General features: G+C 37.6%; 1 protein-coding gene across 1 annotated transcript in view; it reads right to left on the bottom strand.

The window, feature by feature from the left end:
• Positions 1–916: 916 nt before the first annotated feature.
• The window catches only part of CADPS2 (calcium dependent secretion activator 2), a gene marked incomplete at its 5' end in the record, with an annotated part of 600,328 nt that continues 575,135 nt past the window's right edge, over positions 917–26,109 (bottom strand). The window contains 3 exons of the mRNA XM_019543957.1: positions 917–1,847; positions 6,588–6,692; positions 24,964–25,071. Of these exons, the coding sequence (XP_019399502.1) occupies positions 1,677–1,847; positions 6,588–6,692; positions 24,964–25,071 (384 nt within the window). The remainder of the gene's footprint in view (positions 1,848–6,587; positions 6,693–24,963; positions 25,072–26,109) is intronic.

Here is a 26,109-nt window from a genome sequence, read left to right on the forward strand (position 1 = left end):
CCCCGCGGTTAAACCCATCTCCCGCCGCCGCGCCTCGCCCCGCCAGCTGTGGTGCGGCCGAGGCAGGGCTGCTCGGGTTTGGCCGAGCCCGGGGAAGGAGGCGGGGCGGCGCTGTGCAGCGAGCCCCACCGGCGCACGCGGGGAGCGGGCAGCGCCGGCAGGCCCCCAGCGGCTCCCCTCTCCCAGGGGCTTGAAACGGGACACGGCCGGCAGCACCGGAGAAGCGCTGCAGCCTCCTTCCTCGCCCCAGAGGCGGCCGAGCTAGGCTGGGGAAGGGTTTCGAGGGGAGCAGCTTCCCCACCTCTACCCCGCTGCGGTAGCCGCCTCCTCGGCCTGGGAGTCTGGAGTGCGCGGGGCACTTGCCTTCCCCAGCAGCAGCGCCCGCCGCCGGCCCCGCCTCGGCGAGCACCGGCTCTCGGCAGCTCTGCGCTTCCGGCGGCGGCGGCGCTTTGCGCTCCCCCCGCCCGCCGAGGTTTCCCGAGCCAGGAGGCTTCACCTAAGGCTCTGACTTGTTCCAGGAGTACAACACTTCACTCTGGTGAATTAAACGCAGGCATTTAGGGTCAAGGAGAACTTTAGTAACCTCTCTCACCCCTTCTTTGGACGTTGTTCTTTCAGCTTTCCTCTGGATTCCTCCGGATTTTATCCCTCTGAAGGGAACAATTTGTACCCCTGCCTCAAGAAAACAACCCACCCCGTCAAACAAAAAAGCAGCACCCAACCTAGTGACATTTTTTCATAGAAACAGCTGTTTTGAGAACCATTTCTGACTTCTTCAGACGCACATCTAAAGAGAGGATTACAGTCATGCCCATGGCCTTGGTTATTCAGGTTGTTCTCCAGTTGAAGTGGGTTATGGAAAAAAAAAGTTTTTGGAAATAACGTTTTTAAAAAGGAAACAATACAAGGGTTCAAATGCTTTGAAATACTGAAAACATTTTTTTATTTTAGAATTCTATACAAAGTTGGATAGATACAGAAGGGGTCACGACAAAATGTGTTCTTATTGCCTGCAAATTGTCACATAGAAATAGAAACATTGATGGCAAGCTTACTGACATGATGAGATATCCTTAAACTTGCAAAACAAACATGGGGGGGACAGAATACAAAGCGCTCCTAAGTAGTTAAGTGTCCTTGAAGTCTTCCTATGTATATATCAAACTTAAAACACTAAGAACCAAGGTATAAGTTTTAATGCACACTGCACAATAATGAAAAATTAAGTACAAAGCAGGAACAAATACAAGTAAAGTATAATCCTGAAAACACACTAAATTTTATCAAGGGCACTGAATTATTCCAAGAATGACTTCCTGTCTAATGTGTTTTATGGGAGGCACACATCTTGTTTTCTGCACAGGACATCACTATTTGATGGAGTTACAAGAACAGATGGTAACTAACAAAGGAAACAAACTTGACCACAAGTGCAACTCAAATTCCATGCCAGTATTCTCACAGATCTAAGCAAAACTACACACTAAATTATGCTAAAACTGTTGTTCTCAGAAAGTCCTTGGCACTTTTCTCCAAATAACCTTGCTCTCAATTTAAAAAAAAGGAATGAATTACATTTCTCCAATTGTGTTATAAGGCAAAACTATAAATGCAAATACCAAGACAAGTTACAAAACAAACACCTAGCATTAACTTCTAGGTGAAATAGCTCACTATTACCCTTCTTCTTCATCACTGTCTTTCATGGTGATACCTTGAAGTCCTCCTGCATCAGAGACTGAGACTGTAGCCTCCTCTACTGTAAGACGGCTGTGAACAGTATCATAGGTTTTACTGTTCAGTGTTCCTTCCAACACACCCTGCAACCTGAAGTCTCGGTAGGTTTTCTGTAGTAAGGAGAGACAGTCTGAATGTATCATTGGACTTTCCCAAAGTCTTGGCATATGCATAAAGTGCCTGATAGTCATGCACTATAAAATGTTGTAAGGCAGGCCCAGCATTAAAAAAATGTGATTACTGTAGTGTGTAAACTTTTGGTGAGTGCTCAGCAATTTCTGGATGTTTAAAAATGTCTTCTATTGAGCCCTACCAAAAGGAGGGGCTGAAAGTCAGTTATCACATTTGAAAATGTAGCACCCAATGACAATGTTATGTGCCTATATATCCACAACTTCTGATTACCTGTGAACTTTTGCCTAGGGAGAAAAAAAGTGTTATACCAGTCAAGTACGGAGAGATAGATAACAAGTGACAAAAGGCCAACTTATTTGAGGTGTTAAGCACTTTGTCAAAGTTTGTAAGATGTGTTACAGTTATTTCTTCAAGGCAGTTTTCTCTTGTGCACCACTTTAAAAAGGAATCCTATTTCCTGGGACAACTTCTCTCCAAATTTGCCAATCTCCAAAATACTTAGCTCTCAAGTTTTCCTACACTCTGGATTAAACATAGTGTAACTTTCATTAGTGGTAGCGACAGTGAAAGTGCTACTATACTTCAGTCACATAGACATAGACAATTTTACAAAACAGGAACAAAATTATGTACCCAATGCTAAATTGTTATATGCCAAAGGTCCACAGCTTGAAAACCCCTTTATTAAGGGGTTGTATGTTGTATTAAATTTCTGTAACCCACTTCGTGCACATTTCTCAGTAATTCTACAGTTGTCTCATTTATTCTGTGAAAACCTGACAAAGAGCTTTCTGAATACCTAAATCAGTTCACAAACTTTTGTAAATCAGTCTTAAGTATACACATCTTGAAACTGGGAAATCTACACTTGTATAGACAACTGTAAAACTAGTTTAGTCTAGCAGAAAATCTTAACATCTAGATTTCTTCCCTCATAATATAATTTCCTTCGCATTTATCTCTGGGTTATAAACTAGGTGTCAAAAAACAAATTAGGAAACAAATTTTAAAATGTGTCTATATCCTGTGATGTAACAATTTCTATAGTGACTATTTAAAAAAGAGTGAATATTCACTGAAGTTCTAATCATCTCTAAGCTCTGCCTTTTATTCACTTGTCAAAGTTTTGTTTCTGATGCATAGGTTTACCATGACATATTTGAGTTTTTGCTTTCAGCGAGAAGAGTGAGAGGAGTTGCATTTTTCAGGGAAGACACGCTAAGGTAGGCAGCAGGAAAAATCCCAACAGATCCCTCCTTCCTCTCCAACATTACTCCAGAAGGATGTGATCAGCCCCTCACTAAGGCCTGCTTCTCCTTCCACCCATAACTGTAGGAAATTACATGCTTTTTTTAAAAAACAAACAATCCCTGCTCAGTACTTCCGAGATGGTATACCACTTCCTCTCAATACTTTTTGATGATCTGTCAAAGGGGAGACCTTAATTCTGCCACTAAATGTGGTTATTCCTTAAATCCTGTTAATGTAAGTATACCTGTTGCATTGTTTGACTTTAGGAGATTGACTAAAGACACAAGCCATTCAATGAATTATTTCCTGTGCTCACAAGCTTTTGTTAGTGCCTTGCCTATTCAATTTTATGTATAACATCATATATTCTTCATATATGCCTACAGCATTTTCTCATGCTTTGCCCTCTTTCGTTCTTTAGAGAGCCTCTCAGGACTCAATCTTGGCTCTTCTCCTTACAGAATTTCTTGCTGGATGATAACCTCCATTTGCAAATTTCATCCCTTAACTTTCCCTAATTTCCTTCTCAATCTCTCATCTGTCTTCAGTCTGGTATCTTTACTTATTCAGAGATTCATGGATGCCTTTATTCCATCCCACAACATCTCACTTAGACTCAATGGATGTGTCCAGACAAGAGCAGATGTTTGTTTTCCCAATGACAAGTAGTAGCAGCAAGTGCACCATCCTGCTTTTTCTGGGTGTGGATGTCCTGGGGTCAACCCTCCTGCACTTCCACTGCAAAGTAGCAGTGTGGGGAATGTCTGCACATGTGGTGTGTGGAGCCGCAGACAGGTGCGCGGTGCCACATACTAAATGTCCATGCTCATCTGGATGTGGCCAATGTGAGCTCTTACCAAACACACTGGCTTCACTTTTGTCATTTTTGATAATGCCAGCATCCTTTTCTGTGTCCCAAAACACAACCCTGCTGCTGTCTCTGAACCTTCTCATTATTTTTCCCTTCCCCTCTAGTCTATTAAATTCTCATTTATTTTTCCCAGAACACTTCAAAATTCCTTCCTTCCTCTCCTTATTTACTGCCAGCACACCAGGCAACACCCTTTTAGCAGAGGATAAGAGAGACAATGAAGAGAGCACATCTCGTCCTTTTTTAAAGTCAGTTCAACAAGCATCCCATCCATTGGTTTGGAGAAGCAGTGTCCAACTCTCCTCCCTCTCCCTCCCCTTGGCTGGATTGATATAGCAATACCTCCCATATTTCCAACTGCTTTAACTATCACCTATTAATTTTCCATGTAGACTCTTGTAGCCTTTCTTTGGTTAATCTTTCACCTATTCCACTGATTCTGTTGCCTCCAGCCTACTCAAAACACAGCCATCAAGATTTTCACTCTCCTAATACTCTAAAGTTCACATACTAATACTATCAGTTTCCCATATTTAATGTTTTACGTTAATGTATTGAATAACCTGTAGCATTTACACTTAAATTCAATTAAATCAGCAATGAACAACCATTAATTCAAGGGTAACCAAAACAACCAGAAGATGGAGGCATTTTACCTAGCTCCTTCCAGCATCCTTAACCCAATCCCATAGACTAATGAGTTCTGCAGCTTGCCCTGAAAGCCTTCCTGTTATCTCTCAGATCAGATAGAGGAGTAGGTTCCACAGCAGAAGGCTGTCAGTGAAAATGCTCTCTTCTCAGCCCTCAAACATATGCATCAGCTTAAGTATCCCATTTATTTCAACTACTGGTGTGAACTATAGTCTTCTAAATGCACAGATTAAATAAATGTCTTTATGTTTTACAACTTTTAAACTTTGAATTTCATCTAGAAATAAGTTCAAAATTCAGTGATGTAAAAGTGTAATGCGGTTCTTGTAAGTTGAAACAATTAAGTGTGTACATACAGATGTACAGTAACACAGATGGGACTGAGTACTTCAAGGCCTTTTGTAATGCTAAAAACTGTAGGCATTTAAACCACCTTTGGAACATCCCTCTCCTGTCTGTAACATACCATGTATTCAGCCATAAAGTTGCTACCAGTCCTACCAATAGGTGATCTCATTGCTGCCAGGACTGTTCTTCGTCTGATAGTTAACCATCGCGTCAGGTTGCAGTGTGTTAACGTAGACAGCAGTGCTGTGGCTGCAGTTAATCCTCCCAACACAATGCACTGGTCACTGTAAGTGGCATTTTGGGATCTTCTGGATAATACTAACCTGGGCTCAAGTCTTCCAGAAGCCCATACTTAAATTTGGCTCACCCACACTTAAAATTTACTGTATGCATTTCTTGGGACTTATAGAGCCTTTACTCCAGAACAGTGTGGGTTAGTACCATCTCGACTGTTGTTTTTCCTTGTGGAATGCTTTGTAGAAGCCAACACTGGCAGAGGGTCTTAGCCTCCCACCACCATCAGTAGCATTACCTCAAACCAGGTGCCTAATTCTTTTCCTACTGAAACCAATGGTGTTTTAAGATGGCAAAGCTAAAATTGAACTGAACTGATGTTGACCTGATCATGGTAATCTCTGCCATACTGGATATTTTACTGGTTTATGTTGGAAATTTTATATATAATCCCTGTGTCCATGAGTTGAATTTATGTTGATATTTCAGCCATGACTACAATGTGTGACAAGACAAGTAGGAGAAATCAAAGCTACCTCTGAAGCTAGAAGCTTCTTATGGGATATTTCTATGGACAGTGAGGAGTACTCAGAGTTACAACAATTGAGGAGTAAAAAAAAGACCAAACATATAAAACCCACAACTTTACAAAGGGATATGAATCACTGACTTCATGGCTTGCCTCCAACTAACGGGGGTATGAAGAAAATCCTTTAGGACAGGGAGCTTTTTCTGAAGCATTTGATGATTGTTATATTGAGAACATCGGACCAGAGAGATCAGTGGTTTAAATCTATGATGGCAATTCCTATGCTCTTAATTCCCTTGGTCTTAATTTCTGGCCTATGAAAAATTAGGAAACAAAAAGTTCTCTCATTACCCTATTCCCCAGTTTGTACCTAATAAAGCATAACAGATTATAAAAAAATTAATTGAAAAAAGTTAATCCGTTTGGGAGACAAGAAAGGACGTCAAGGTAAAAACAGCAGATTAAAAAAACCCAACTACTATATATTTATAAAAAGCACACTACAAAGTCCATATCCAAATGGCTCTAATCTGCTTGTCATAGTGAATATAGAGTGTCATCAAGATTTTTGTTCACTGTTATTTATCATTAGGGACAGCATGGATAATACCTACTAATTCAAGGATAATTAAGTAAGAATTTTAAATATACTTTGTTTCCCTCATATGGAAAACAAAAGTGAACGAATCCATGGGATAAATTAGCAATTTTTTTTATGGAACATAACTGAATTTACAGTGATCCATGTTTATCAATAGCAATTTCTTGTCTGCTAATCAGACCTCACTTTTCTCTTTGCTATACAATTTTATCTAGATGCACATTGTTTACCTTCACTATCTTGATGAGAGTCTTCAGTTGGTATATGTGAAGTTGAAGGTCTAATCTGTCAGCCAACCATACACATATGACTTTCATGGAGCTGCTGTACCATTGCTGGAAGGGAAAGAAAAAAAAACCAAACAAACCCTGCAGTATTCATTTAAGGTATTTGGTAATGTGAAGTAATAAGACACTTTAAAATAATCACAGATCAGCACATGAAGTCAAGGATGATATCATTTCCTGTTAAGAGAATTACATGTGTTGCTAGAAAATCAACTAAATTGACCTAGACTGTTCTCTACATGAAACAGCAACTGCTGTTTTGTCTTTAAATTGTAACATTTTCATGTGAAATAGTATTTTGCATGCTTTTCTGTTATCAAGAACAGGCATTAAATGTAGAGGTACACAAAAGAATTAACTGCTGAAACAGCAGTGGAAAAAGCAGTTAGGTTTTCTTTAGAGAAAGATTTTTTCAGTTCTTCACATTTTCATACCAGGCAGGAGAATAGCATCAAATGTAGAATAAAGGCATCTAACAATGATTTAAAAATCCTGAAGTCCTCACTTTTCTGTATTCACCCCCTTAGGTGAACACCCAAACTTGAGAAGAGTTTTAGTTTTATTTTTTTTAAGGAAAGATTAGAGAAAGATAATAAGTGGAGTAAATATTTTTGGATTTTAATTTATGCTGATTAGCAATAATATTATTTCTTTTTTCTTTTTATGTGCTAGGCACATTGTCACTCAAAGCTTTATGCATAAATACAGCAAAAATAGTTTTCCTGAAGTTGGTGTTCATTTCATCATGAAAATAATGTTTGGATCAAATTTGCTACTGGCCACCTGGTACCTTCTTATTACATAGACTAAGATTTATTAACCTCTTAGACAATGCTATTGCAGTACTTTTCTTCTTATATAATCTATCAAAGAGATGCTATTATTTCAGCTATGAAAATAAAGGGATTTGTTTCATTTTAGGAGTAAGAGATTATACTTTGAGAGAGCTCAGGTCTCAGTCCTGTTTATAGCCTATTTACAGTCAGTCTTTCCCCACAGGGACAAGATTTAAATCCTTTCCTAATGCCATCACCTCTCTCTTTACTACCAACAGAGCTATATCTGCATATCTGAAAATGTAACCTATTGTACAAGGTACATATGTTATATACATTCAAAGGATATGCAGTTTTTAGCACTTTCTGAATATAGTGAGCAGCAATAAAATATATTGGAAAGTTTAAGACAATGTAGAATTTGTTTCTGGGTAGAATTTAACTAATGGGAAAGTAATTAGTACTCAATATATCAAGATGCAAACTTCCTGTTATAAACTTTGAATACACACACACACACACACACACAGTTTCTTTATAGCAAACAATACATTTTGTCTCAGCAGTGACAAGCAATTAGCTTTACAAAATGTTTGTAATAATGAAAACTAAGATATTAATATAATATTGACTTGTATTTGTAAAAGTTGTTCTAACATCATTTTGTTGAATAGGTATAAAATATGTTTTAATTACAAATCACAGAAAGTAAATTAGTCTTATATTTGATCAAACATTTCTATTAATTTATTACTTTATTGAACTGAAAAACACTGCATAAAATGCATGTGGTTATACAATTTCCACAAAAATTAAGTAACTTAATTAATTTAATATGTGAGATGGATTTGTTATCTATGAAATGTTTTTCTGGCTCATTGAAATATGTTCTTAATAGGATGTCTTTTATTTTATTTGTTATACACACCTTTGTTTAAAGCTTTGCATTCAAATTGCTTTACTTTTTGATAATGCATAATGAGTTTTGTTCAAGTGGGGGCTGTAAACCATACACAGAGGTTTCCATGTATATATAACAAAAGGCATTTCACCACATTCACTTGCTGGACTCTGTTGACATGATAAACGTGAAATCTCCTATGTCCAGGCGTTTTCTCTCAACCATCTATTGTTACTTACAACAAGATAAGCCTAATCTATTCTCTTACCACTCAGGCTTTACACATTCTATTAATTGGTGTAATTAATAGGGGGGAGATATAGAACATGATTATATCAATTAACTTTAATGAAACTGATGATCTTACATAAGAAAAATCCAATGGCATGGCAACAGTTTATTTCTTGAAGGGGGTTGTATATCAAATAATTGGTAGGCAGCAGAAGGGGTGTAAATGGCACAAATGAGCAAACTACAGATACTTTGATGAATTCTATGGAAGGTTATCCCTGTGTAATACAATTGAAATTAACCCAGCTGCAGAGGCATAGCTAAGATTAAAGCATGCCCCATTTTCTCAAAAAATGTGTCTTTCCCCCACTAATAAAAGGAAGTAAGTTACGAAAAACTACCACTGAATCCAAACTCAGCAAAAATAAAGACAAAAATACAGCCAAGCAACTACAGTCACTCTTTAGCATTAGTTCACCTGAATCTGTGTAACACTAATGCTGTAGAGATAAAATTTGGAAAGCAACTGAAAATTTGCTTTCTCCATTTTATGCATTGTGTAAATGCCAATTTTGAGACAGATACAAATACTTTTAGAACTAAAAAAAATGTTAAAATGTTAAAGGTTGGAGTTTTTGGTAGCCTAATTTTAATGTTAATCCTGCAACAAATGTTTACAACAAAGTAGCTGTGAAGTAATACTATAATGTTATTTTGTATTATATGAGTAAATATTAAGAGAACCATTATACAGCAAATGATCAATTGATATGTTGAAGAAATGTATTTTTAACCAGAATCACAGGAAGGATAATTTTAGGATCCACCACCAACATGAACAGATAGAATATATTTATTTTCTTTTGGCCTCTTTTGCACAGACTTTGAATGCTTAGCATAGATTGATGCAGAATAAACACTTGGTATGTCATCTAGATAATATAAGGTGTTAAAAAAAGATGTTTTCCCAGTTTTGTTTTTTGAATGGATCCTAAAACGAATGGTGCTACATGTCTCCTGGGGAGCTGGAATGCAAGGCCTTGCATTTTGATCGTCATTAATACAATTCACAGGCATAGTGCACACCTAACATAACATTTGGAAGATCTGTTGCAAACTCATTTACAAGCCTGAACAATTAGATAATGGCCCTTAACTTTCAAGACTCTAAATAAAAATAAATACATAAAAATAAACCCCAAATCATTTCCCTTTTAACTGGTTAAAATCACTTTTTCTCTTCTAGCAATGGCACTAGAAGGGCATTATAACTCTTGCAGATGTCAGTGATATGGCATTAGTGGCTTATTCTTTGCTGTGGTCTTCAAAGGAATAAAGCAGCAAGTGTATATTATATTTTTTTTTCTTATCAGTGCATGACAGCAGCCAACCACTTTAACAAAAATGTTCCCCCCCCACCCCCCTTATTCATAGTTCATCCAGTTCCTGTAAGGGCATGCATTACTCACTTCATTTTCCTGAGATATCTCTTTTAAAGTAAAAATAAGAGAAAAGGAAAGGCTAGGGTTGACTCTGTGAGACCCCTGTATTTATTCACACTTATTGTGCATGACTGTAGACTGGTAAATCATATTAGCAGCCCATCTCCCCATCAAGCTGCTACTTGCTTTCCAGCCCTGGGAAGGTTCAACAAATCAACAGGAGCACGGAAAACAGAACATCAGTCTAATCTAGTGTTTAAGGTGAAGTTTTCAAACCCAATCTAAGAAGATCTTTAGAGCAAGCAACAAGCTGAAGGGCTCAGAAGGTGGTATTGACAATGAAAGAGTGTTGAAATATTGAGAAGCGCAGCACTTGTGCATTTTTAATAACAAGAGGGTCAACAAGGACACAACTCCCTCAGTGCCAATAGTTGCCACTGACTATGGAAATTGCCACACCAGGGCTATAAACGCTCTCAGTTCATCAGCTTTCTTAAACAGTTCATCAGCTTTCTTAAACACCCTAAACCCCCTCAGTGGACCTTTAGTCTTGAATTAACAAACCAAAGCAATGAAAGAGGGTGCAGCTTGAATGGCTAGCATTGATCCCCAACTGTGTTCAGCACTGCTACAGGCACTGAAAAACTCTCTCCATTGTCAATAGAAATTGACAAACCTCCTCTCCTAAATAGTACAGCTGAGCCAGGCTGGATCCATGCAGCTGTAAAGGGCTCCACTCTCAGGGCCCAGGAGCACTAACAATAGAACAAGCATGAGCTCTTTGTCAGTCCCAGACTCTGCAATTTTCTAACAAGGATTAAAGTTGTTTCTCGGCAGTGCTGGTGAAAAGAGATTTAGCAACATACCGTGCTTTCTTCATGCAAGTTAAAGAGAAGTAGTTAAGGAATTTCATTATTCTGTTGACTATTGGAAATGCAAAACAAATATATTAAATATTCACAATCCTTTTTCTTGCTTAATCTATAACATTTTGAGAATGATTCAATTAAATATAACACTTATCTTGTGAAAGCAAGCACTTCAGATGCATATTTGAAGTTTTATAAAAAGGTGCAGCTGTTTGCCACCTGGGATGAGGACTCAATACATACTAATACACAATGCCTTACACCTTCTTGGTCTGATATTCCTAAATCTGAATCACAAGACCCCATAGGGTTTCTGTATCTTGGCTGCTCTTGGGAAATGGGCACCGTCAGAATGCTGCTTCTGATGAAGATGAGAAATGTACCTTTTTTGGGGGGGGGAGGGATGTAATGCTTTTTTTCCCCGTACTTAAATCTTCAGCCTGTTATTGATTAGGAATTGGTGTTGCACAATGACAGGTTTTTACCTCCCCTGGCTATATTGTTTTGTGAGGCACAATAATAAAAACCACACTTTTTACTGTAGAGATAGCATGGCAAGACAATGAAAGCTATATTTCCTGTGTAAAATAAATATTTGAGCATCTTTTATAAAAAAAAGCATATTATTTCATAAATAGCTACATTTAGAATACTGTACTACCTGTACAAAATGTATTGTAATTTTGTAAATGTAGGACATCAAAATGTGTTGTTATTTAAATTTAGAGTATTAACATATACTAGGTGCTTTAATACTTCAGAAAATGATATTAAATAATGAAAAATACCATTTAGCTTTTAAAAATACAGATTTTAGAAAAGAGGAAAGTGGAAAAAACCCCCCAAACAATTTCAATGAACAGAAAGCTTTGTTCAATTGTCTAATGTATCAACATTTTTTTTTACTCCCATAAAATCAGGGTGGCAATACTGGCTTTTTCATAAACAATTTGAGGTTTGTAAGATACAGCAGTAGTAGTATCTTCAAGGATGCATTTTGTACTAAGAATTTATGTTTAATATATTTACATTTGAGTGCTAAGCTAGGCTGCTAAATCAGTAAGCAATCACTTAAATAAGTGATCTGATTTTCATAAGTACTGAGCAGCTAGTTCCCATTATTTCTAATGGCAGCTTCAGAAGCTCACCCTTAAAAACTATGAACTGACTTGGAAAATGAAGAACTCTTGTATACGAGTGTCCTCTTTTAGACTGTTGCATATCCTGCTCTCTTGACCTTCCTGGTTACTGAAACTGTAACCCTAGTTGAATCACTCTATCCCAGAAAGATTAGGACCACACTTCCAAACCCTGTGGTCAACAGATGCCTGGAGTTGCTGGGGTGGGAATTTCTTTCCTTCAGCAGCAAAGCTGAGGGAACTTTATCCAGTTTTTGTCCAGGACTTATCATTCTTTTTCTGAGATATCACTCTGAACAATTCCAACTTGAACTACATGGCCCATTCAGTCTCTTTGGCAATTTGAGATATGGAAGACATGGAGGGATTCCACTAGATTCAGGAAATCCCATCTACGTGCCTCCCTGGGGTCATCTAGGTGGGGAAAAGACTAGGCAGAGAGTGGGGTTAGGGAATCAGAAATCTCTGTAAAATCATTCTTGAGAAGAGTGCATATCTGTACATGGGAGATATCAAAGATACTCAGGATGTGATCACATTTCTTCTACTGTAGCACAAATCACGTCTCAAAGTTCTGGTAGGCCTCACACTGGGGATGCAGGTAGGATCAGGATTTGGTTCTAAGAGTCTAATCCAGCAAACAACTTTTCCATGCTCTGTAGTACTAAGTACCTCTGGGAATAGGAATATATAATTTGTATACCTCTGGGAATGCGAATATACAATTTTGTTTTACTTTAAAAACCTAACTTTTCCCTCCTAGGAAGTAAAGAAGATATCTTTCATAATATTTTAATAGTTACAGATATATCTTTTTTCCTTAGGCAAATTAGTAATTTTTCTATACCAAATAATTTTAAAAGTAACAATTTAGGTAAATATCATGTGTTGACTCTACCTTTTAGTTTGAATTATTTTCAGAAAGTGTTTCTAGACTGCACACATTTTATAACAAAGTATCCATAAAGAGGTATATAATTTAAGAGTATAAATAGTCAGATAACTTATGCAGTTCAGTTGCCAGAACTGGAAGTCTTCCAATTTATGAAGACTACAGAACAGAATTTATATTTAGCATCTTATTTTGCCCTTGATATTTACTACTTCTGTATTTGATGTACTTTGGTGTATTTTACTAACGAACTGCTAAAGTTGAAAGCATGTTTTAATGCTGCTTAGATACACTCCAGTAACAATTTATTTATGTTCAAAAACTCTTAACTATCTTTTACTGCGTGAAAATGAACAGTTAAGGGATATCACCAATATACCTTCATCATTCACTATAACCATGTCTGATTTACAGCCATCTTTTTTTTGTTGTGTAGCAAAAACAGGATGCTCAGTGTATACTAGTGACTCTGAATATAGTTGTATAGTATATCTTAAAACTATATTAGATGCCATAATAATTCTATTAAGTTTTTGATAGTGTGATGTTGGAAAAGTAAAATAATCATATAATGACTAACTGATCTTTTGAGTGTTATGATGTGTATAAACTATTTGATGTTTTAGGTTAATATGATTGTAGGGCAGACCTCAAAAGTTGTTTACCCTACTTAAGATATATTTGATAACAAGTACACAGTGTTGTAGTGAGTACTGTTGTGGTATAAATACATAGCATATTAGAAATGGCTGCTTTATTTTTTTTTTTTAAATGTGAGCTCTAGTGATTGTTATTTTGACTTAGCACTGCCACTTTTAGGAATCAAAATGAACATCAAGGAAGTGACATAAACCAGAGAGAGAGAGAGAGAGAGAGAGATGAAGCTTTTCTTTATAAAAATAGAGGGACTGGCTGCATACCTTAACCTGCAAACAGTTTACTGTTTTATTCAGAATTCCAGGATTTTGTAAAGAGATTTACCTTGTTTCAAGTGCCAGCCGGACTTCACTGAAATACATTTTCATACACTTTGTAATTTTTTTTTCTTTTCTTTTTGCTTAGGAATTTCATAAAGCATAAATATACGTAAAAATATATGTGTATACGTAGAATTAAATCTACTAAAAAGGGTACATAGGAAGGGAAATTAAGTAGATGAATGTATGCATGTGGAGGTTCCTTGGTATCAGGCTGGTGCAAAGTGGAAGAAAATGAAGACTTTGTTTTTTACACTGGATAATAGATGCTTAATGTTCTCAGTCTAGAACATTTTAAATGTTTAAATTTAATATGGATAACTCTGTATTTCCTATTCCCCTCTTTTATCATCAATTTCTGTTACTCCTCCCTACCCAAATAACTTGCATTCATTGTCCGTGTCTCCCCAAACCTCTAAAGCGTCTTTTTTATAGCATGCAAACTCTATTTTTCTAGCTAGTTTTAGTTCCAATTTGCCAGTCTCTAATCAATCTCTTTCCTGATTACACCGATGAAAGGTTCATATGGTCTAGCTTTGTAACTTCTCCAACTCATAGCTTCACCAAAAAAACCCAGTAAACAAGACAAAACCCACTTGCAAAGCACAGGAAAGTCAACTAACCAAAACACATTTGGAGTAGCTAACTACTACATGATTATGGAATCGCTGCCTATAAATGCAAATATTTTATAGAGGACATTAATCTGTTCCTATACAGTATACTAGATTGCTATATGGGAGAGAGACAAAACATTAAAAAATATTTAAAGCATTTCCACAATTTTATAACTGCAGTCTTTGTGACCTGCATCTCCTATGTGTCTTCTTCACATATGGTAAATATGCAATGAGGCTGGGGGTTGTAAAATTATATCTACACGTAGCTGTCCGCTCAACCTGGACATCTGTAATGTTGTTCTTATTTTAAATATTTGTAGTCCTATAGTAATTATTAAAATGAGAGACTGATGGCAAATATAGCTTCTCTAGCCCACTATGCTAGCACACTTTATTCCTGAAGTACACTTCCTATGTTATGCCAATATTAGGGCTACCTCAAACAAATATTGCCAGTCATGCCACATTGTGCGCTGTGCTGAGTGATCATTTTTTGATACAGAAAACTGTTTGTGTAGGAACTAAATAAGGCTGCCCAATTAATGTTCCTGAAGGCTTCAGAAATCTTAGGCCCTAAATAAGAAAAACAAATCAAAGAAAAAAGGCAAATTTATCAATGACTTCATAACATTATCACTAAGGCTCCTGCCTTACAAACAGAAGTGTAACTGGGTGAAAGCCACACACAGGGCAGAGTCAGTGGCTGTACTGTCTGCAGCTGCATCAGCAGGGTAACTGCTGCTTTTTTTTTGTGGTCCTCTCCTACCCCACTCATCCACCGTGGTTATTGCCCTGGTCACCCCCTCTTTGTTACTCTATTGCTTACAAACACATGTGTATGCACTTAACTTACCTGAGGTAAGATATGTAAGTGCAGATATGTAAGTGCAGCAACTACCCAAGCAGATATGTAAGTGCAGCATAAGAATTTATAATGAAGCATATTATTCTCTGGGTGCCCAATTACTTCAGCATCCTTTATACAAGTGGATCACCCTCTTCTTCACTTGGACTTAAGCTAAATGTATTTTTAATTAAAGCATTAAAATGCTGTCTGCTCTAGACATTTTTGCCAGTAATATGTAACACATTTTTCTCATTTTAATCCTTTTCATCTCTGACACACATCTTTGCGTTTCATACACATGCATCTTTTGTATTTCATTACATCTTGAACTTTTATATGTGGTGTTCATTATTTTTGCTGTTTGTTTTGCACATTTTAAATATGCACAGTGCAGAGTAGAAAATGAAGGAGAGTTGCTTCTGTGCAAGGATGGTAAGTAAAACAGAGAGTATCTGAAGCCCCTTTTCCTGCTCAAAAGAAATCACATAGGTCTCATCCATGTGCTTATTTAAGTCAATGGCAAACATCACACTTACTTCAGTGCTGCAGGATGAGACTAAGCAGCATTTGCCAAATGATTACAAACTCCACAGATTGCTTCAGGAAGCTCTGCTGTGTCTTTTCATTAGCTTATTTTGATTTAAAAAGTAACATTCTGTTGTTTTGTCCTGTTTCTCATAAAACAAGATTATTCTCATTTCGTGTCTCTCATTTTCACTTTGTTTACTCAGGGAACAATACAGTTATATTTCTATTTGTGAAGATTTGCACAGATTTTTCTACAGTAAGCTTCACCTAAATGAGACATGAGAAAAAAACAAGCCTGCATGATAAGGTTTCAGAAACTGTGAGTTTCTGCTACTGATTGTGCGTGTGTGGATTACAGTACATCAAGAAATCAATATTCCCTAGATGGTGCTTGTGCCCAGCACTTCATGGTGAACAAACATTAGATAAAACAATACAAATGGTACAATCCCTATTGATTTTCCTTGACTGCACAGAATGTGAAAGCTGCAGCCATAGTTAACGTTTACCAATAGACTCATCTAAAGTTTCAGTGCTACTTTAAATTTTTCATTTGTACATGCCCAATTGATTTCATTAAGGTACCAGACACTTTTCAAGCCATCTAGATAAAAAATACGATGCTTGTAATGAGCGTCTGCTTTGTGCCTAGCTCTAGCAGGATAAGAGGGTTAAGGGGTTAATACTGAATGGATGTTGGGAGGAGTCCACTATTTATTTGATAAGGTTTACTATTGTTGTTAGTGAATAGGCCCTGTGAGTGATGGATAGGTGCACTGAAAAAATAACTAAATTAATAGATAGATCAGAGCATAAACATGTCTAATAGAAAACTGTACTGAGAACTCCAAACATTCAAAATTAATGATTCACAGCTCTCCTAGATTCATGAGAGCGATGCTCTTTTCTTTTAAATTTGCTCTCTCATTTTCAAATCTGTAGGATCCATGATAGCTCCACAACTACAAGGACTAGAAATTCACTTTTTAAAAAGTGAAAGCTGAGATTCTCACACAATCAATTGAAATCAGGAGCTTCAGTTTTATCACAGGTTGACAGCTCAGAGAAAATGCTTCCATTTCCTTTTCTGCTCAGCAGAACAGTTTTTAGTTTCATCAGATACTGTATAATACTTACCCCACTTTTATAATATCTAATGCAAGAAAAATAGTAAGCTTAGGGAAGATGGAAGCAGGGAATAGGTGGCAGCTGTCAATTCTCAGCATGTAACATGCTGACTGAATTAGACTGTATGTGCGGTCTTAAGGAAAACTACTCACATGCCGCTTCAGGTGGGTAAAAATATAGGGCACTGTTATAAGATGGAGGTTCCAAGAGATTAAGGCAAAGCAACGTCAAAATGAAGATGCAGGAAAACCTCAGGATTGCATCTGGAACAGATACTATGTTAAGGCCTGGGTGATAATAGCCAGGGAATTATTTGCAAGAATGCCTTAATAGAAACCACGCTCCATATAATGCTCACCCTGGGCTCCATTGTCCAAGATGCTCAGCATTCTGTTCCCGAGGTAACAAAATGATAAAGCACAGGATTAAAGTTAAGCAGGTGACAAGTCTTACTCATTTCAGCAGTAACAGATTTTGCTGAATCACCATCAGAATGCTCAGCACCATTCAGCACTGGGCCTTTGCGCCTTGATAGAACTTCAAAAAAAATAAAAATATAGCTCCTCTATTCTTTATGAAATCAGTCTCCTGTAATGTTCTCAGCTATTTTAATGAACAGTTCCTCTTTTATACAGCTTTTTATCTCAAGAGGTGAAGGAAAAATATTTAGAAAAAGTCAATAATGCTGTAGTGAACTTTTAACAACACATTTGCAAGATGCTGATTACTTTGTGTTTGTGTTCACACTTTTGCATGTATACACAAAGCATCTTGGTGAAAGTGCCAGAAAATTAAAAAGATTTGTTCTTTCTTTCACCCAAAGAAAAGTGATACTACAAACTGTTTTAAAGAGACAAACATTTTTTCAGTTCAAGAGAAAACCTCAGATTCATTCACATATGAAGGGCTTCCCCTTTCCCCTCTCCCCCTTCCACCAAAAATTAGGCACAATTAAAGGTGAGTAAAGACTTTGGTGGAAATCTAAAGAGCATCGGCAAATCTGAGCACTGCTCAGCTTTTCAATTGCTTTTCTCCTTCTCAGTTCTTTTAAATGGTTTTCTATAGCAGGAACATTTTTCTTAATTAGTCACAGCTAATTAGTGTTCTGGCATAGACAAGTAATCAGAAATGTCAGAGCTGCAAGGCTACATCTCCCTAATCCTTTGATAATAATTTAGCCTCCTGGGAGGGCCTCAAGCTGCGGTAAGTAGTGGCTGACAATAAGGCAAAATTAGGTGGGCAGCAGACCATTAGGATAGAAAAATAAAAAGCACTACCAAATCCTGCTGAGCACCATCAGGCAACTAACTACACTGCCAGATGAGGTGCCTGTTTAAGCCTGTGTTGTTAATTAGCTGATTCTACCAGACCTGCCACATATGTCCAGGTGCATCATGCAAAGATGTGTATTTCTGGGTTTAGGCCAAATGACAATTGTGTTCTGCGATCACATTTCAAGAATCTGAGAAAGAAGTCCACATATTTCTTGAAGATTATTCTGAATTATCAAAGAAATGAGAAGATCAACAAGCTGCAATACTTATTCTTGTTGAGTTTCTTTTAGGTAATTAGGTACGCTCTTCTCAAATTTCCTATATTTCAATTCAAATACAGCTTTTGATTCAAGTGAAGGCCTTTAAACCAGCCTTCCCCAAGTCCCAACTTGCAGATTTGTCCTGGCATATAAGATAGATGAAAAGTAGACCTTTTTGTAAAATCACCCTCTTGCAATAATTATATAATGTTGAAGATGAGGATTATTATCTAAAACTAACATGACAGGCAGCAATTTGAGAATGAACAAATTTTTTAAAATCAAGCATTACATTTTCTACAAAAAACATGCTACCTACTAAATGCTACAATAATGTTACTTTTTGAGACAGACATAGACAACACGGTGAACAAACCAGTACAACAGAACAGGTTGCATATAAAACAATCTTTTCTTATACAACTAAAAATCACTAGAAAAAAATCTATTACTTCTTACTTACCAAGGAGAAAAACTTACACATTGTTAAGTAGAGATAATGTTTGCAAATTATTATAAATGATCTATAAAAACATGCAGCTGAAAGGCCAATACACTGTTTGCTAAAAGATACTAGCAGACATTATGACAAACAAACAGTTAGACAAGTACTTCATATCCACCCTTCAGCACATAATGAGGTACACAACATAACAATCTTTAGAAATAAACTATTACCTCAAACAGCCTCAAGTACATCATTGAACTTATATCATCCATCCCTTTCTACTAATGGAAAAGGAAAATAATGGTTATGACATGGAAACATGATTAGTATTCAATTCAGAGTGTTGACATTATAACCAAAATGATGGAGCAATCAGTTTATTTGACACAAAAAAATTAAAAATAAATATCATGACTGGCTATGACAAGTCAACAGGGCTAATTTTTTAATATTGCAAATACAACAGCAAAAAGAAAAACAAAACACAGAAAAAAACCCTAAAAATAAAGGTTATGGAAAGCTGGGATGTTTGGACACTTTATGTTATATGTCATAAATGTCCAGGTCTTTCTAAGAACCAAAGAATGTCATATGAGTGCTTTAACTTTCCTTTCTATTAAACTATTCAAGGTCTGTGTTCACACACACGTGCACTGTGGTCACCATGACCAAGGCCACAAGTCTGAAACACTTGGGTGTGCAAGTAGTCCTGCTGAAGTTAATGGGAGTAATGCTGTGTCAAAAGCCAAGCTTGCATGTCAGACTGTATCTAAAACTGACACTAACTAGAGTTACTCCACTGTATCATCTCACAGTTGGCAAATACTGACTTTTACATTATTCCTACTGTAAGTATATACATGTGGATAGTAAAACAAGGGTATGATTCTTTCAGTAATGAACAAAGTGGTTTTATTTATTTTTTAAGAGGAACAACAGGTGTACAACTTGTAATGTAAAATAATGGTTGGACTATTCAATATCTGAATGGGTTCAGTGGCTTTAATCCATCCAGCTGGGATTAGGCTCCAGGGGTCCTGCACTATTTATACCTGTCCTAAATTGGAGTCCAGGGGCCCAGTGCTGCTCAACTGGCCTGTCATTCATGGCGAGCTTCACAGGCTGGATGACATGGTGCCAGGGATTGGCCTGTGAGCTTGGGGTTGATCACCCTTGCATTACACCATTAAATGAACATGTGCCAGAGTCCTAAATTCAGCCAGTCAGGATATTGAGATAGGTGCATAAATTAAATCCTGCTTTCACTGAAGTCAATGGCAAAAGTTCCATGGACTCCAATGGTGTAGGACCAGCTCCTTGGAGAAAGTTTCCATTAGTGGACGTTTAGGATATTATAAACACGTATTATGTATGTGCTGGATAAATGACATTCTCCGGATGTTTGTTCAGTGCTTCCTAAATCGTTTGCCTAATAGACTGTAAAAAAAATTGGGTCTTATTGAACACTCTGATAGCCCACTTTTATGCTGGTTGAACTCCCCTTAAATATTTCATCCTCTAGCTCTCCAAATATCCCTCTAGGAGTTCTTCACAGAAAGATGAAAACAATTTTCATGCACTGGTTCAAACAAGTTTGAATATTTTCAAATAGATCTTGGCTTAAAATACACTGATTGACCACTATTTTAAAAAAGGACTACATTTTACATGACAGCAGGCAACTTGAATCATTTATAAGCACAAGGGACTGTTTAACTTTGTGATTTACTAGTTATGCATGGCAAAACAGGTATATTGCAGAAACACACAAGATCTATTTTGAACAACTTTTATATAAAGAACCTAGGGGCCCCATTACAACTGTAGGTAAAGGCATGAAGGGATCTAATGTGTGATCCACACAATCGCACCCCTTGCTATGCCATATGTGAGGCATGATTGTGGGATCGTGCATTAGATCCCATTGCATTTTATTGCCTGTGCCCAGAGAGCCAGCTCCCAAGCTCCACCATGGGCAAGAAGCAAACTCCTGTGGATGGGAGCAATTTCAGCTGCGGGGCTGCCAGCCACAGGGGTGCCCCATGCACCTCAAAGGCTGAAGACTGCGGCATCCCTGAAGATCTCCGAGCTAGGTCCTGGCACCAGGAGATGCATTGCCAGGATCCAGTGTTTGCAGCTGCTGGGGCTGAGAGTCCTGTCAGCTGCGGAACTCCCTGCTCCAGCTGGGTATGGTGCATCCCTGTGGCTGGGCGCCGATGAGACTCCCAGCCAGAGGGGAGACTCTGCTATACATGCAAATTAAAGCTTAATAGCAACCACTCATAAAGTTAGTACACATTTTCAAATTCACAGCTGGTTGGAGCTTTTTATAGCGTAATAGGTATTTTGCACATGTAGCTGGTCTTAAAGTAACTGCACAATTAACCAGTTAATTCCATGATATTTGTAATGTGTTGAGGGGGCCCAAAACACATTTTGGCTTGATTCGCCATCATGTTTACCTGTTTTACCTGATTGCAGCTTGATTGATTTGCATGACTTAAATGGAGTTACACACCTGTATAAAACTGAGTCAGTGCTGCAGTGTTATTAGGCCTAGGGTGCATACTTAAGTGGTTCTGAAGTATGAATTTTCAGATTGAATAAAAAAAAAAAACAGCTTGGCCACTAGTCTGCTGAAGTAGGTACCTGTGGCCTATAGAATAGCCACCAGACTCCAAGTCTCATTAGCTATTAAAAATTTACTTTAACCCAAAAATGCATTTTTTTCTGAGATATGCACAGGTAATTGAATTTCCCCCCTTCACCCAGATGCCAGTTTCCCAGCTGATGAAAACACAAAATAATGTTAGTAGGAAAACAGTACTGAGTTGCAACTGTAACCAGACATAAATAGCTGGAGGAATCAAACAAAAACATTAAATCCCCTTTGAGTGCTTTCGACAGCATGGTGTATGCAAGTTATATTATATATATATTGCTAATTTTTTACACTGATAATCATAGGCAAAATCTTGCTCTCAGTTACACTTGTTTAAATTCTGAGTAACCTCAATAAAGGGGCATTATAGCTATGGGATCTACTCTGGATTTACATTAGGGAACAGAACAGGGTTTCATCTCTTGTTACAGTAAGTGGTTTTATACATCAACTTTCATATGTGTGATAATGTATTTCTGTTTAATTTCAATTCATTGACTCTCTGGGAGTAGTGTTATACAGTAAAGAGGTAACAATATTCAGTGAATATAGCATATATGAACAAAAGCAGAAATGGAAATGGATATTTTTCTTCACAGGATACCTACATACTTGAAAAATCTTGAATACCTTTTCCCTCTCTTATTTCTATAATGTTAGTGACTAAAGGTCTGATCCAAGTCCTGTTAAAGTCAATGAAAAGACTATCATTGACTTGAGTGAAAGCTGAACTTGGCCGTAAAACATGTATTATTATTAACATTCAGAAAATTACAACACAAGCAAAAGAAAAAAAAAGGAAAACTTGAAAATGAAACATATGCTTATAGATTCAGTGCAACACCAAACTGAAGCAGAAGTTGCTAATATGGTTTTAGTGCGTTGTGAAAGTGCCAGCTGGATGGATGATAATTTTTCTACCCCTGCAGGGCATCAAAGCTTTTATAAAATCATTCTTTTCACACATATTAACACTTAGCTTATTAAAACAGATGATACTTTTTTTTTTTTTGTGTAAAACTGCCTAGGAGTGTCTAGAAATATAAAGTCTGAGAGATAAGTCTCATTTTGACCACCCAACCTAACAAACAACAAACACTGACATGACATCTCATGGCTGAGAGTCTATGTTAGGGGACCTCCTGCAATTGCCACAACTGAAGTGTCACAGTAAAGGCTGTGAATTGCTGTTATGAAAACATTTGCTGTAACTTGCATAATTAAATGAAACTGCCAGAAAAGCTTTCTAAAATGCATAGTAGATGGTACACAAATAAATACATTTCAGAGCAAACACTATGCTTCAGAATTAGTATTGTAATGGATTGTGGTAAACTGGATCAAAGGCAGAATTACTTCCTCTGTTAAGACAGCTATATAATTACAAGTAACTGACATCATCCTTATGTAAAACAATAGCTTTCTTGATTTAAGCTTCACATTTTAACAAAAGAATCAGATTGTATTTCCGTTTTTGTGTGAGTGGTGTTTTAAATACCTATAAGACAGGTTCAGAGCTTCTAATTCAGGCCATGTAAAGGCATTCCAACTGGGAGAATAGCTGCCCTTCTGGTAGAAACTGAGCAGACAAGCATTCATTCAGTTTCTCCTTGGAACATGCTTTCTCCTTCAGGAGGAAGTTATTCCAGGTGTCAACCTGGAGGATCTCCTCAGAGAGAAAAACTCTTTTGCAAGAATGAATACCTGGACATTCCCATTTTGGTCTGGTCTGGAAAGGGACCAGAGCAGTGGGGCAAAGCCCCCTGCCTGCTCCCATGACCGGGATCCCTGGTCTGAAGAGCAGGCAGGGGGCTTTGCTCTACTGCTCCCAGTGAACATGAAGACAGCAGAGGAGCAGCCAGCACGTGCGCCCCACCTGCTGCCAGGAATGGCAGTGGGGACAGCTTCCCTGTCCCTGCAGGCTTTGAAATTGCTACCCATGTCATGCAGACAGGTGAGATTTAAAGCCTGCAGGGCCAGAAACTGAGGCTGAGGAAGCTCTCCTGGGCCTGGTTCCCATTCCTATGGGCTTTAAAAGCTGTGTGTGTTGCCCAGCTGGGAAGCCCATGTGGCAATTTAAAAACTGTGATTCAGGAACTAGGTTGGGGAGGCCCCCCTTGGCCCTGCTTTCCTGCACTTCTGGCTTAAAACACCCTGTGTGCAGTTCATCTGGGCAGCACATGCAGCAATTTAAAAGCTGGGGGCTTGCCTATTGACAGCTAGTTCCCTTCCCAGGCAGGGGGGAGGACAGGTTTTCAAGCAATAGGCTCCTTTAAAGGCAGGGATGGCTTGTGGAGCAGCCCTCTAGTGCCCCTGGCTGAAGAGCTTGCCTGCGTAGCTCTCCAGTCAGAGGAGTGGAACACATGTAGGCTCCCAATCCTGGACTGTTTTTCTGCTGGTAAGAATTTCAGAGAAATGATCACCTATTTGTGGCCTCAGACACAGATGATACAGGAAGTCATTATGTTTCAAGTAATGGTCAAAGCTTGAAGCAGTGGAGATATCCAGAGACAGTACTGTGGCAGGCCTTGTGTAAGGAGAGATGTTGAGGAGGAAAACTTTAAACCAAAACAGAGGGAGAACATTACAAGACAAGGGAGATTGGGGTGAGAGGACAGGCAATAATCTCAGTACAGGCAGATGCAAAGGTGAATGGGGAATTAGAAGGAAAATGTGGGCAGAGCTGGGGTCTGTGGAAGACTTTTAAAGATGAGGATGAAAAGCCCACTTGAAAGCTGAGGTCAATAGGCTGAAGTTGTGAACATTACTGACTCAGTAAGTATTTGACTAATTTTAAACCCCTGCAGTTGAAATTCTTAGACTAAATGTACCATAAAGTAAATTCCAGAAGTCACTTATCTAAAGCCATTGTAAGAAATTTGGATACCTTTAACACAGCTGACTTTCTTACTTAGTTTGAATGAAGAATAAGCCATGAGAGCTGTTATTTAGGGAAATAAAAACAGTTTCTTGATGCATTAAGAAAATCCATTGCAATACAATTCTGTCTGTGGCACATCAAAATCAAAAGGTAAAATAAAGCTGCATTACATATAATGGGAAATGATAAAATAACTTTTTAAAATGGTAACCTTAGAACATTTGATCTACTCATTCTAACATTCCAGCATTTATAGCCGTCATGCAGGAAATGCTTAAAATTAAGATGAGCCTTAGTAGCTGAACAAAATAAAATAAAAAACAAAGCAAAAATGAGCATGAGAGAGAAGCATTCTGACCTGTGTGCTGAATGCCATCAAAATGCAACTTATCCCTTCCAAATGTAACCATGATGCCAGCATGCCTTGCAAGGGTAGTTACTTACATCAAATAACTTTTCTATATACATTTCCTCATTGACCTTTTCTCGAAATATATCTTGGTTTTGCCGAACAAACATGATGTAGGTATCTGCTAGATCCATTCCCGGTTTCTGTGGTAGTGAGGGGGGGAAACACAAAAAGACTGTGTGACTTGCAGGCAAAGAGATTTTTAAAAAAAAAATCACAGTTGTGATTAAGAGTTTACTATTAGAACTGAAAAATGATAACAAGTTATTTGCTTTAATTGAAAGCTGTTGTGAACCTTAGATTAGAGGCCGACATATAGCAGGAGTTAACATGAAAAACTCTTGGTATTGTAATTTCTTGAAGATTTTGAGCTACTTGTACAGCCACGTATTTCGGGTGGAACTATGGCCCCACTCATGTCCATAGCAAAGCTTACATAGACATTAATGAGGCCCAGATTTTATTGCTACTGATTCTATGTTCTTGTAATATAATTTTTCATGTTCTGAAATACTGAGGCAATAGGACTTAGGAACAATTAACTTAGGGAGAAAATATGTTATGTTCTCTTGATGCATGAATACAGCAGGAACAACACAATATATTTTAAATAGTTCATGTTTGTGTATCTATGAAAGCTAACAATCTTTTTACATAAACACTTTTTATATGTCTACTGCTTATACATGGAAATAGAAATATTTCTATTTCTATACACACACACAATTCTGTGATTTTTTTCTGAGACATCATCCTGATTGAGATTGTGTCTGTCTTTTTGGTATCACCTATTTATATACAAATATATATATATACACACACACACACACACACACACATATATATACACCTACACATATATATACATCTTTGAATACAGATATCTAATCTCTCTCTCTACATATATATATCTATATATAGATATATGTATGTAGAAAGAGAGAGCAAGAGAGAGAAAATACATATATCTATATCTAATCTATGTATAGTGTCATGGAGTGGGGCCTAGGAGCGGCCGTGATCCCACTAGTGCCCCCTGCTGAGCCAATTAGGCAATCCAGCACCCTCTTTCTCGCCCGCCATGTCTTGATGGTATGTATAAATTTCTATGGGAGGCTGCCTTTGATCCCCTTGTACACGGAGTTATGCTGATACTGTCCCCCGTTCCGTATGGAGTGACC

Source organism: Crocodylus porosus, unplaced genomic scaffold (genome assembly GCF_001723895.1).
Source record: "Crocodylus porosus isolate Cpor-Errol unplaced genomic scaffold, CroPor_comp1, whole genome shotgun sequence".
Lineage (NCBI taxonomy): Eukaryota > Metazoa > Chordata > Crocodylia > Crocodylidae > Crocodylus > Crocodylus porosus.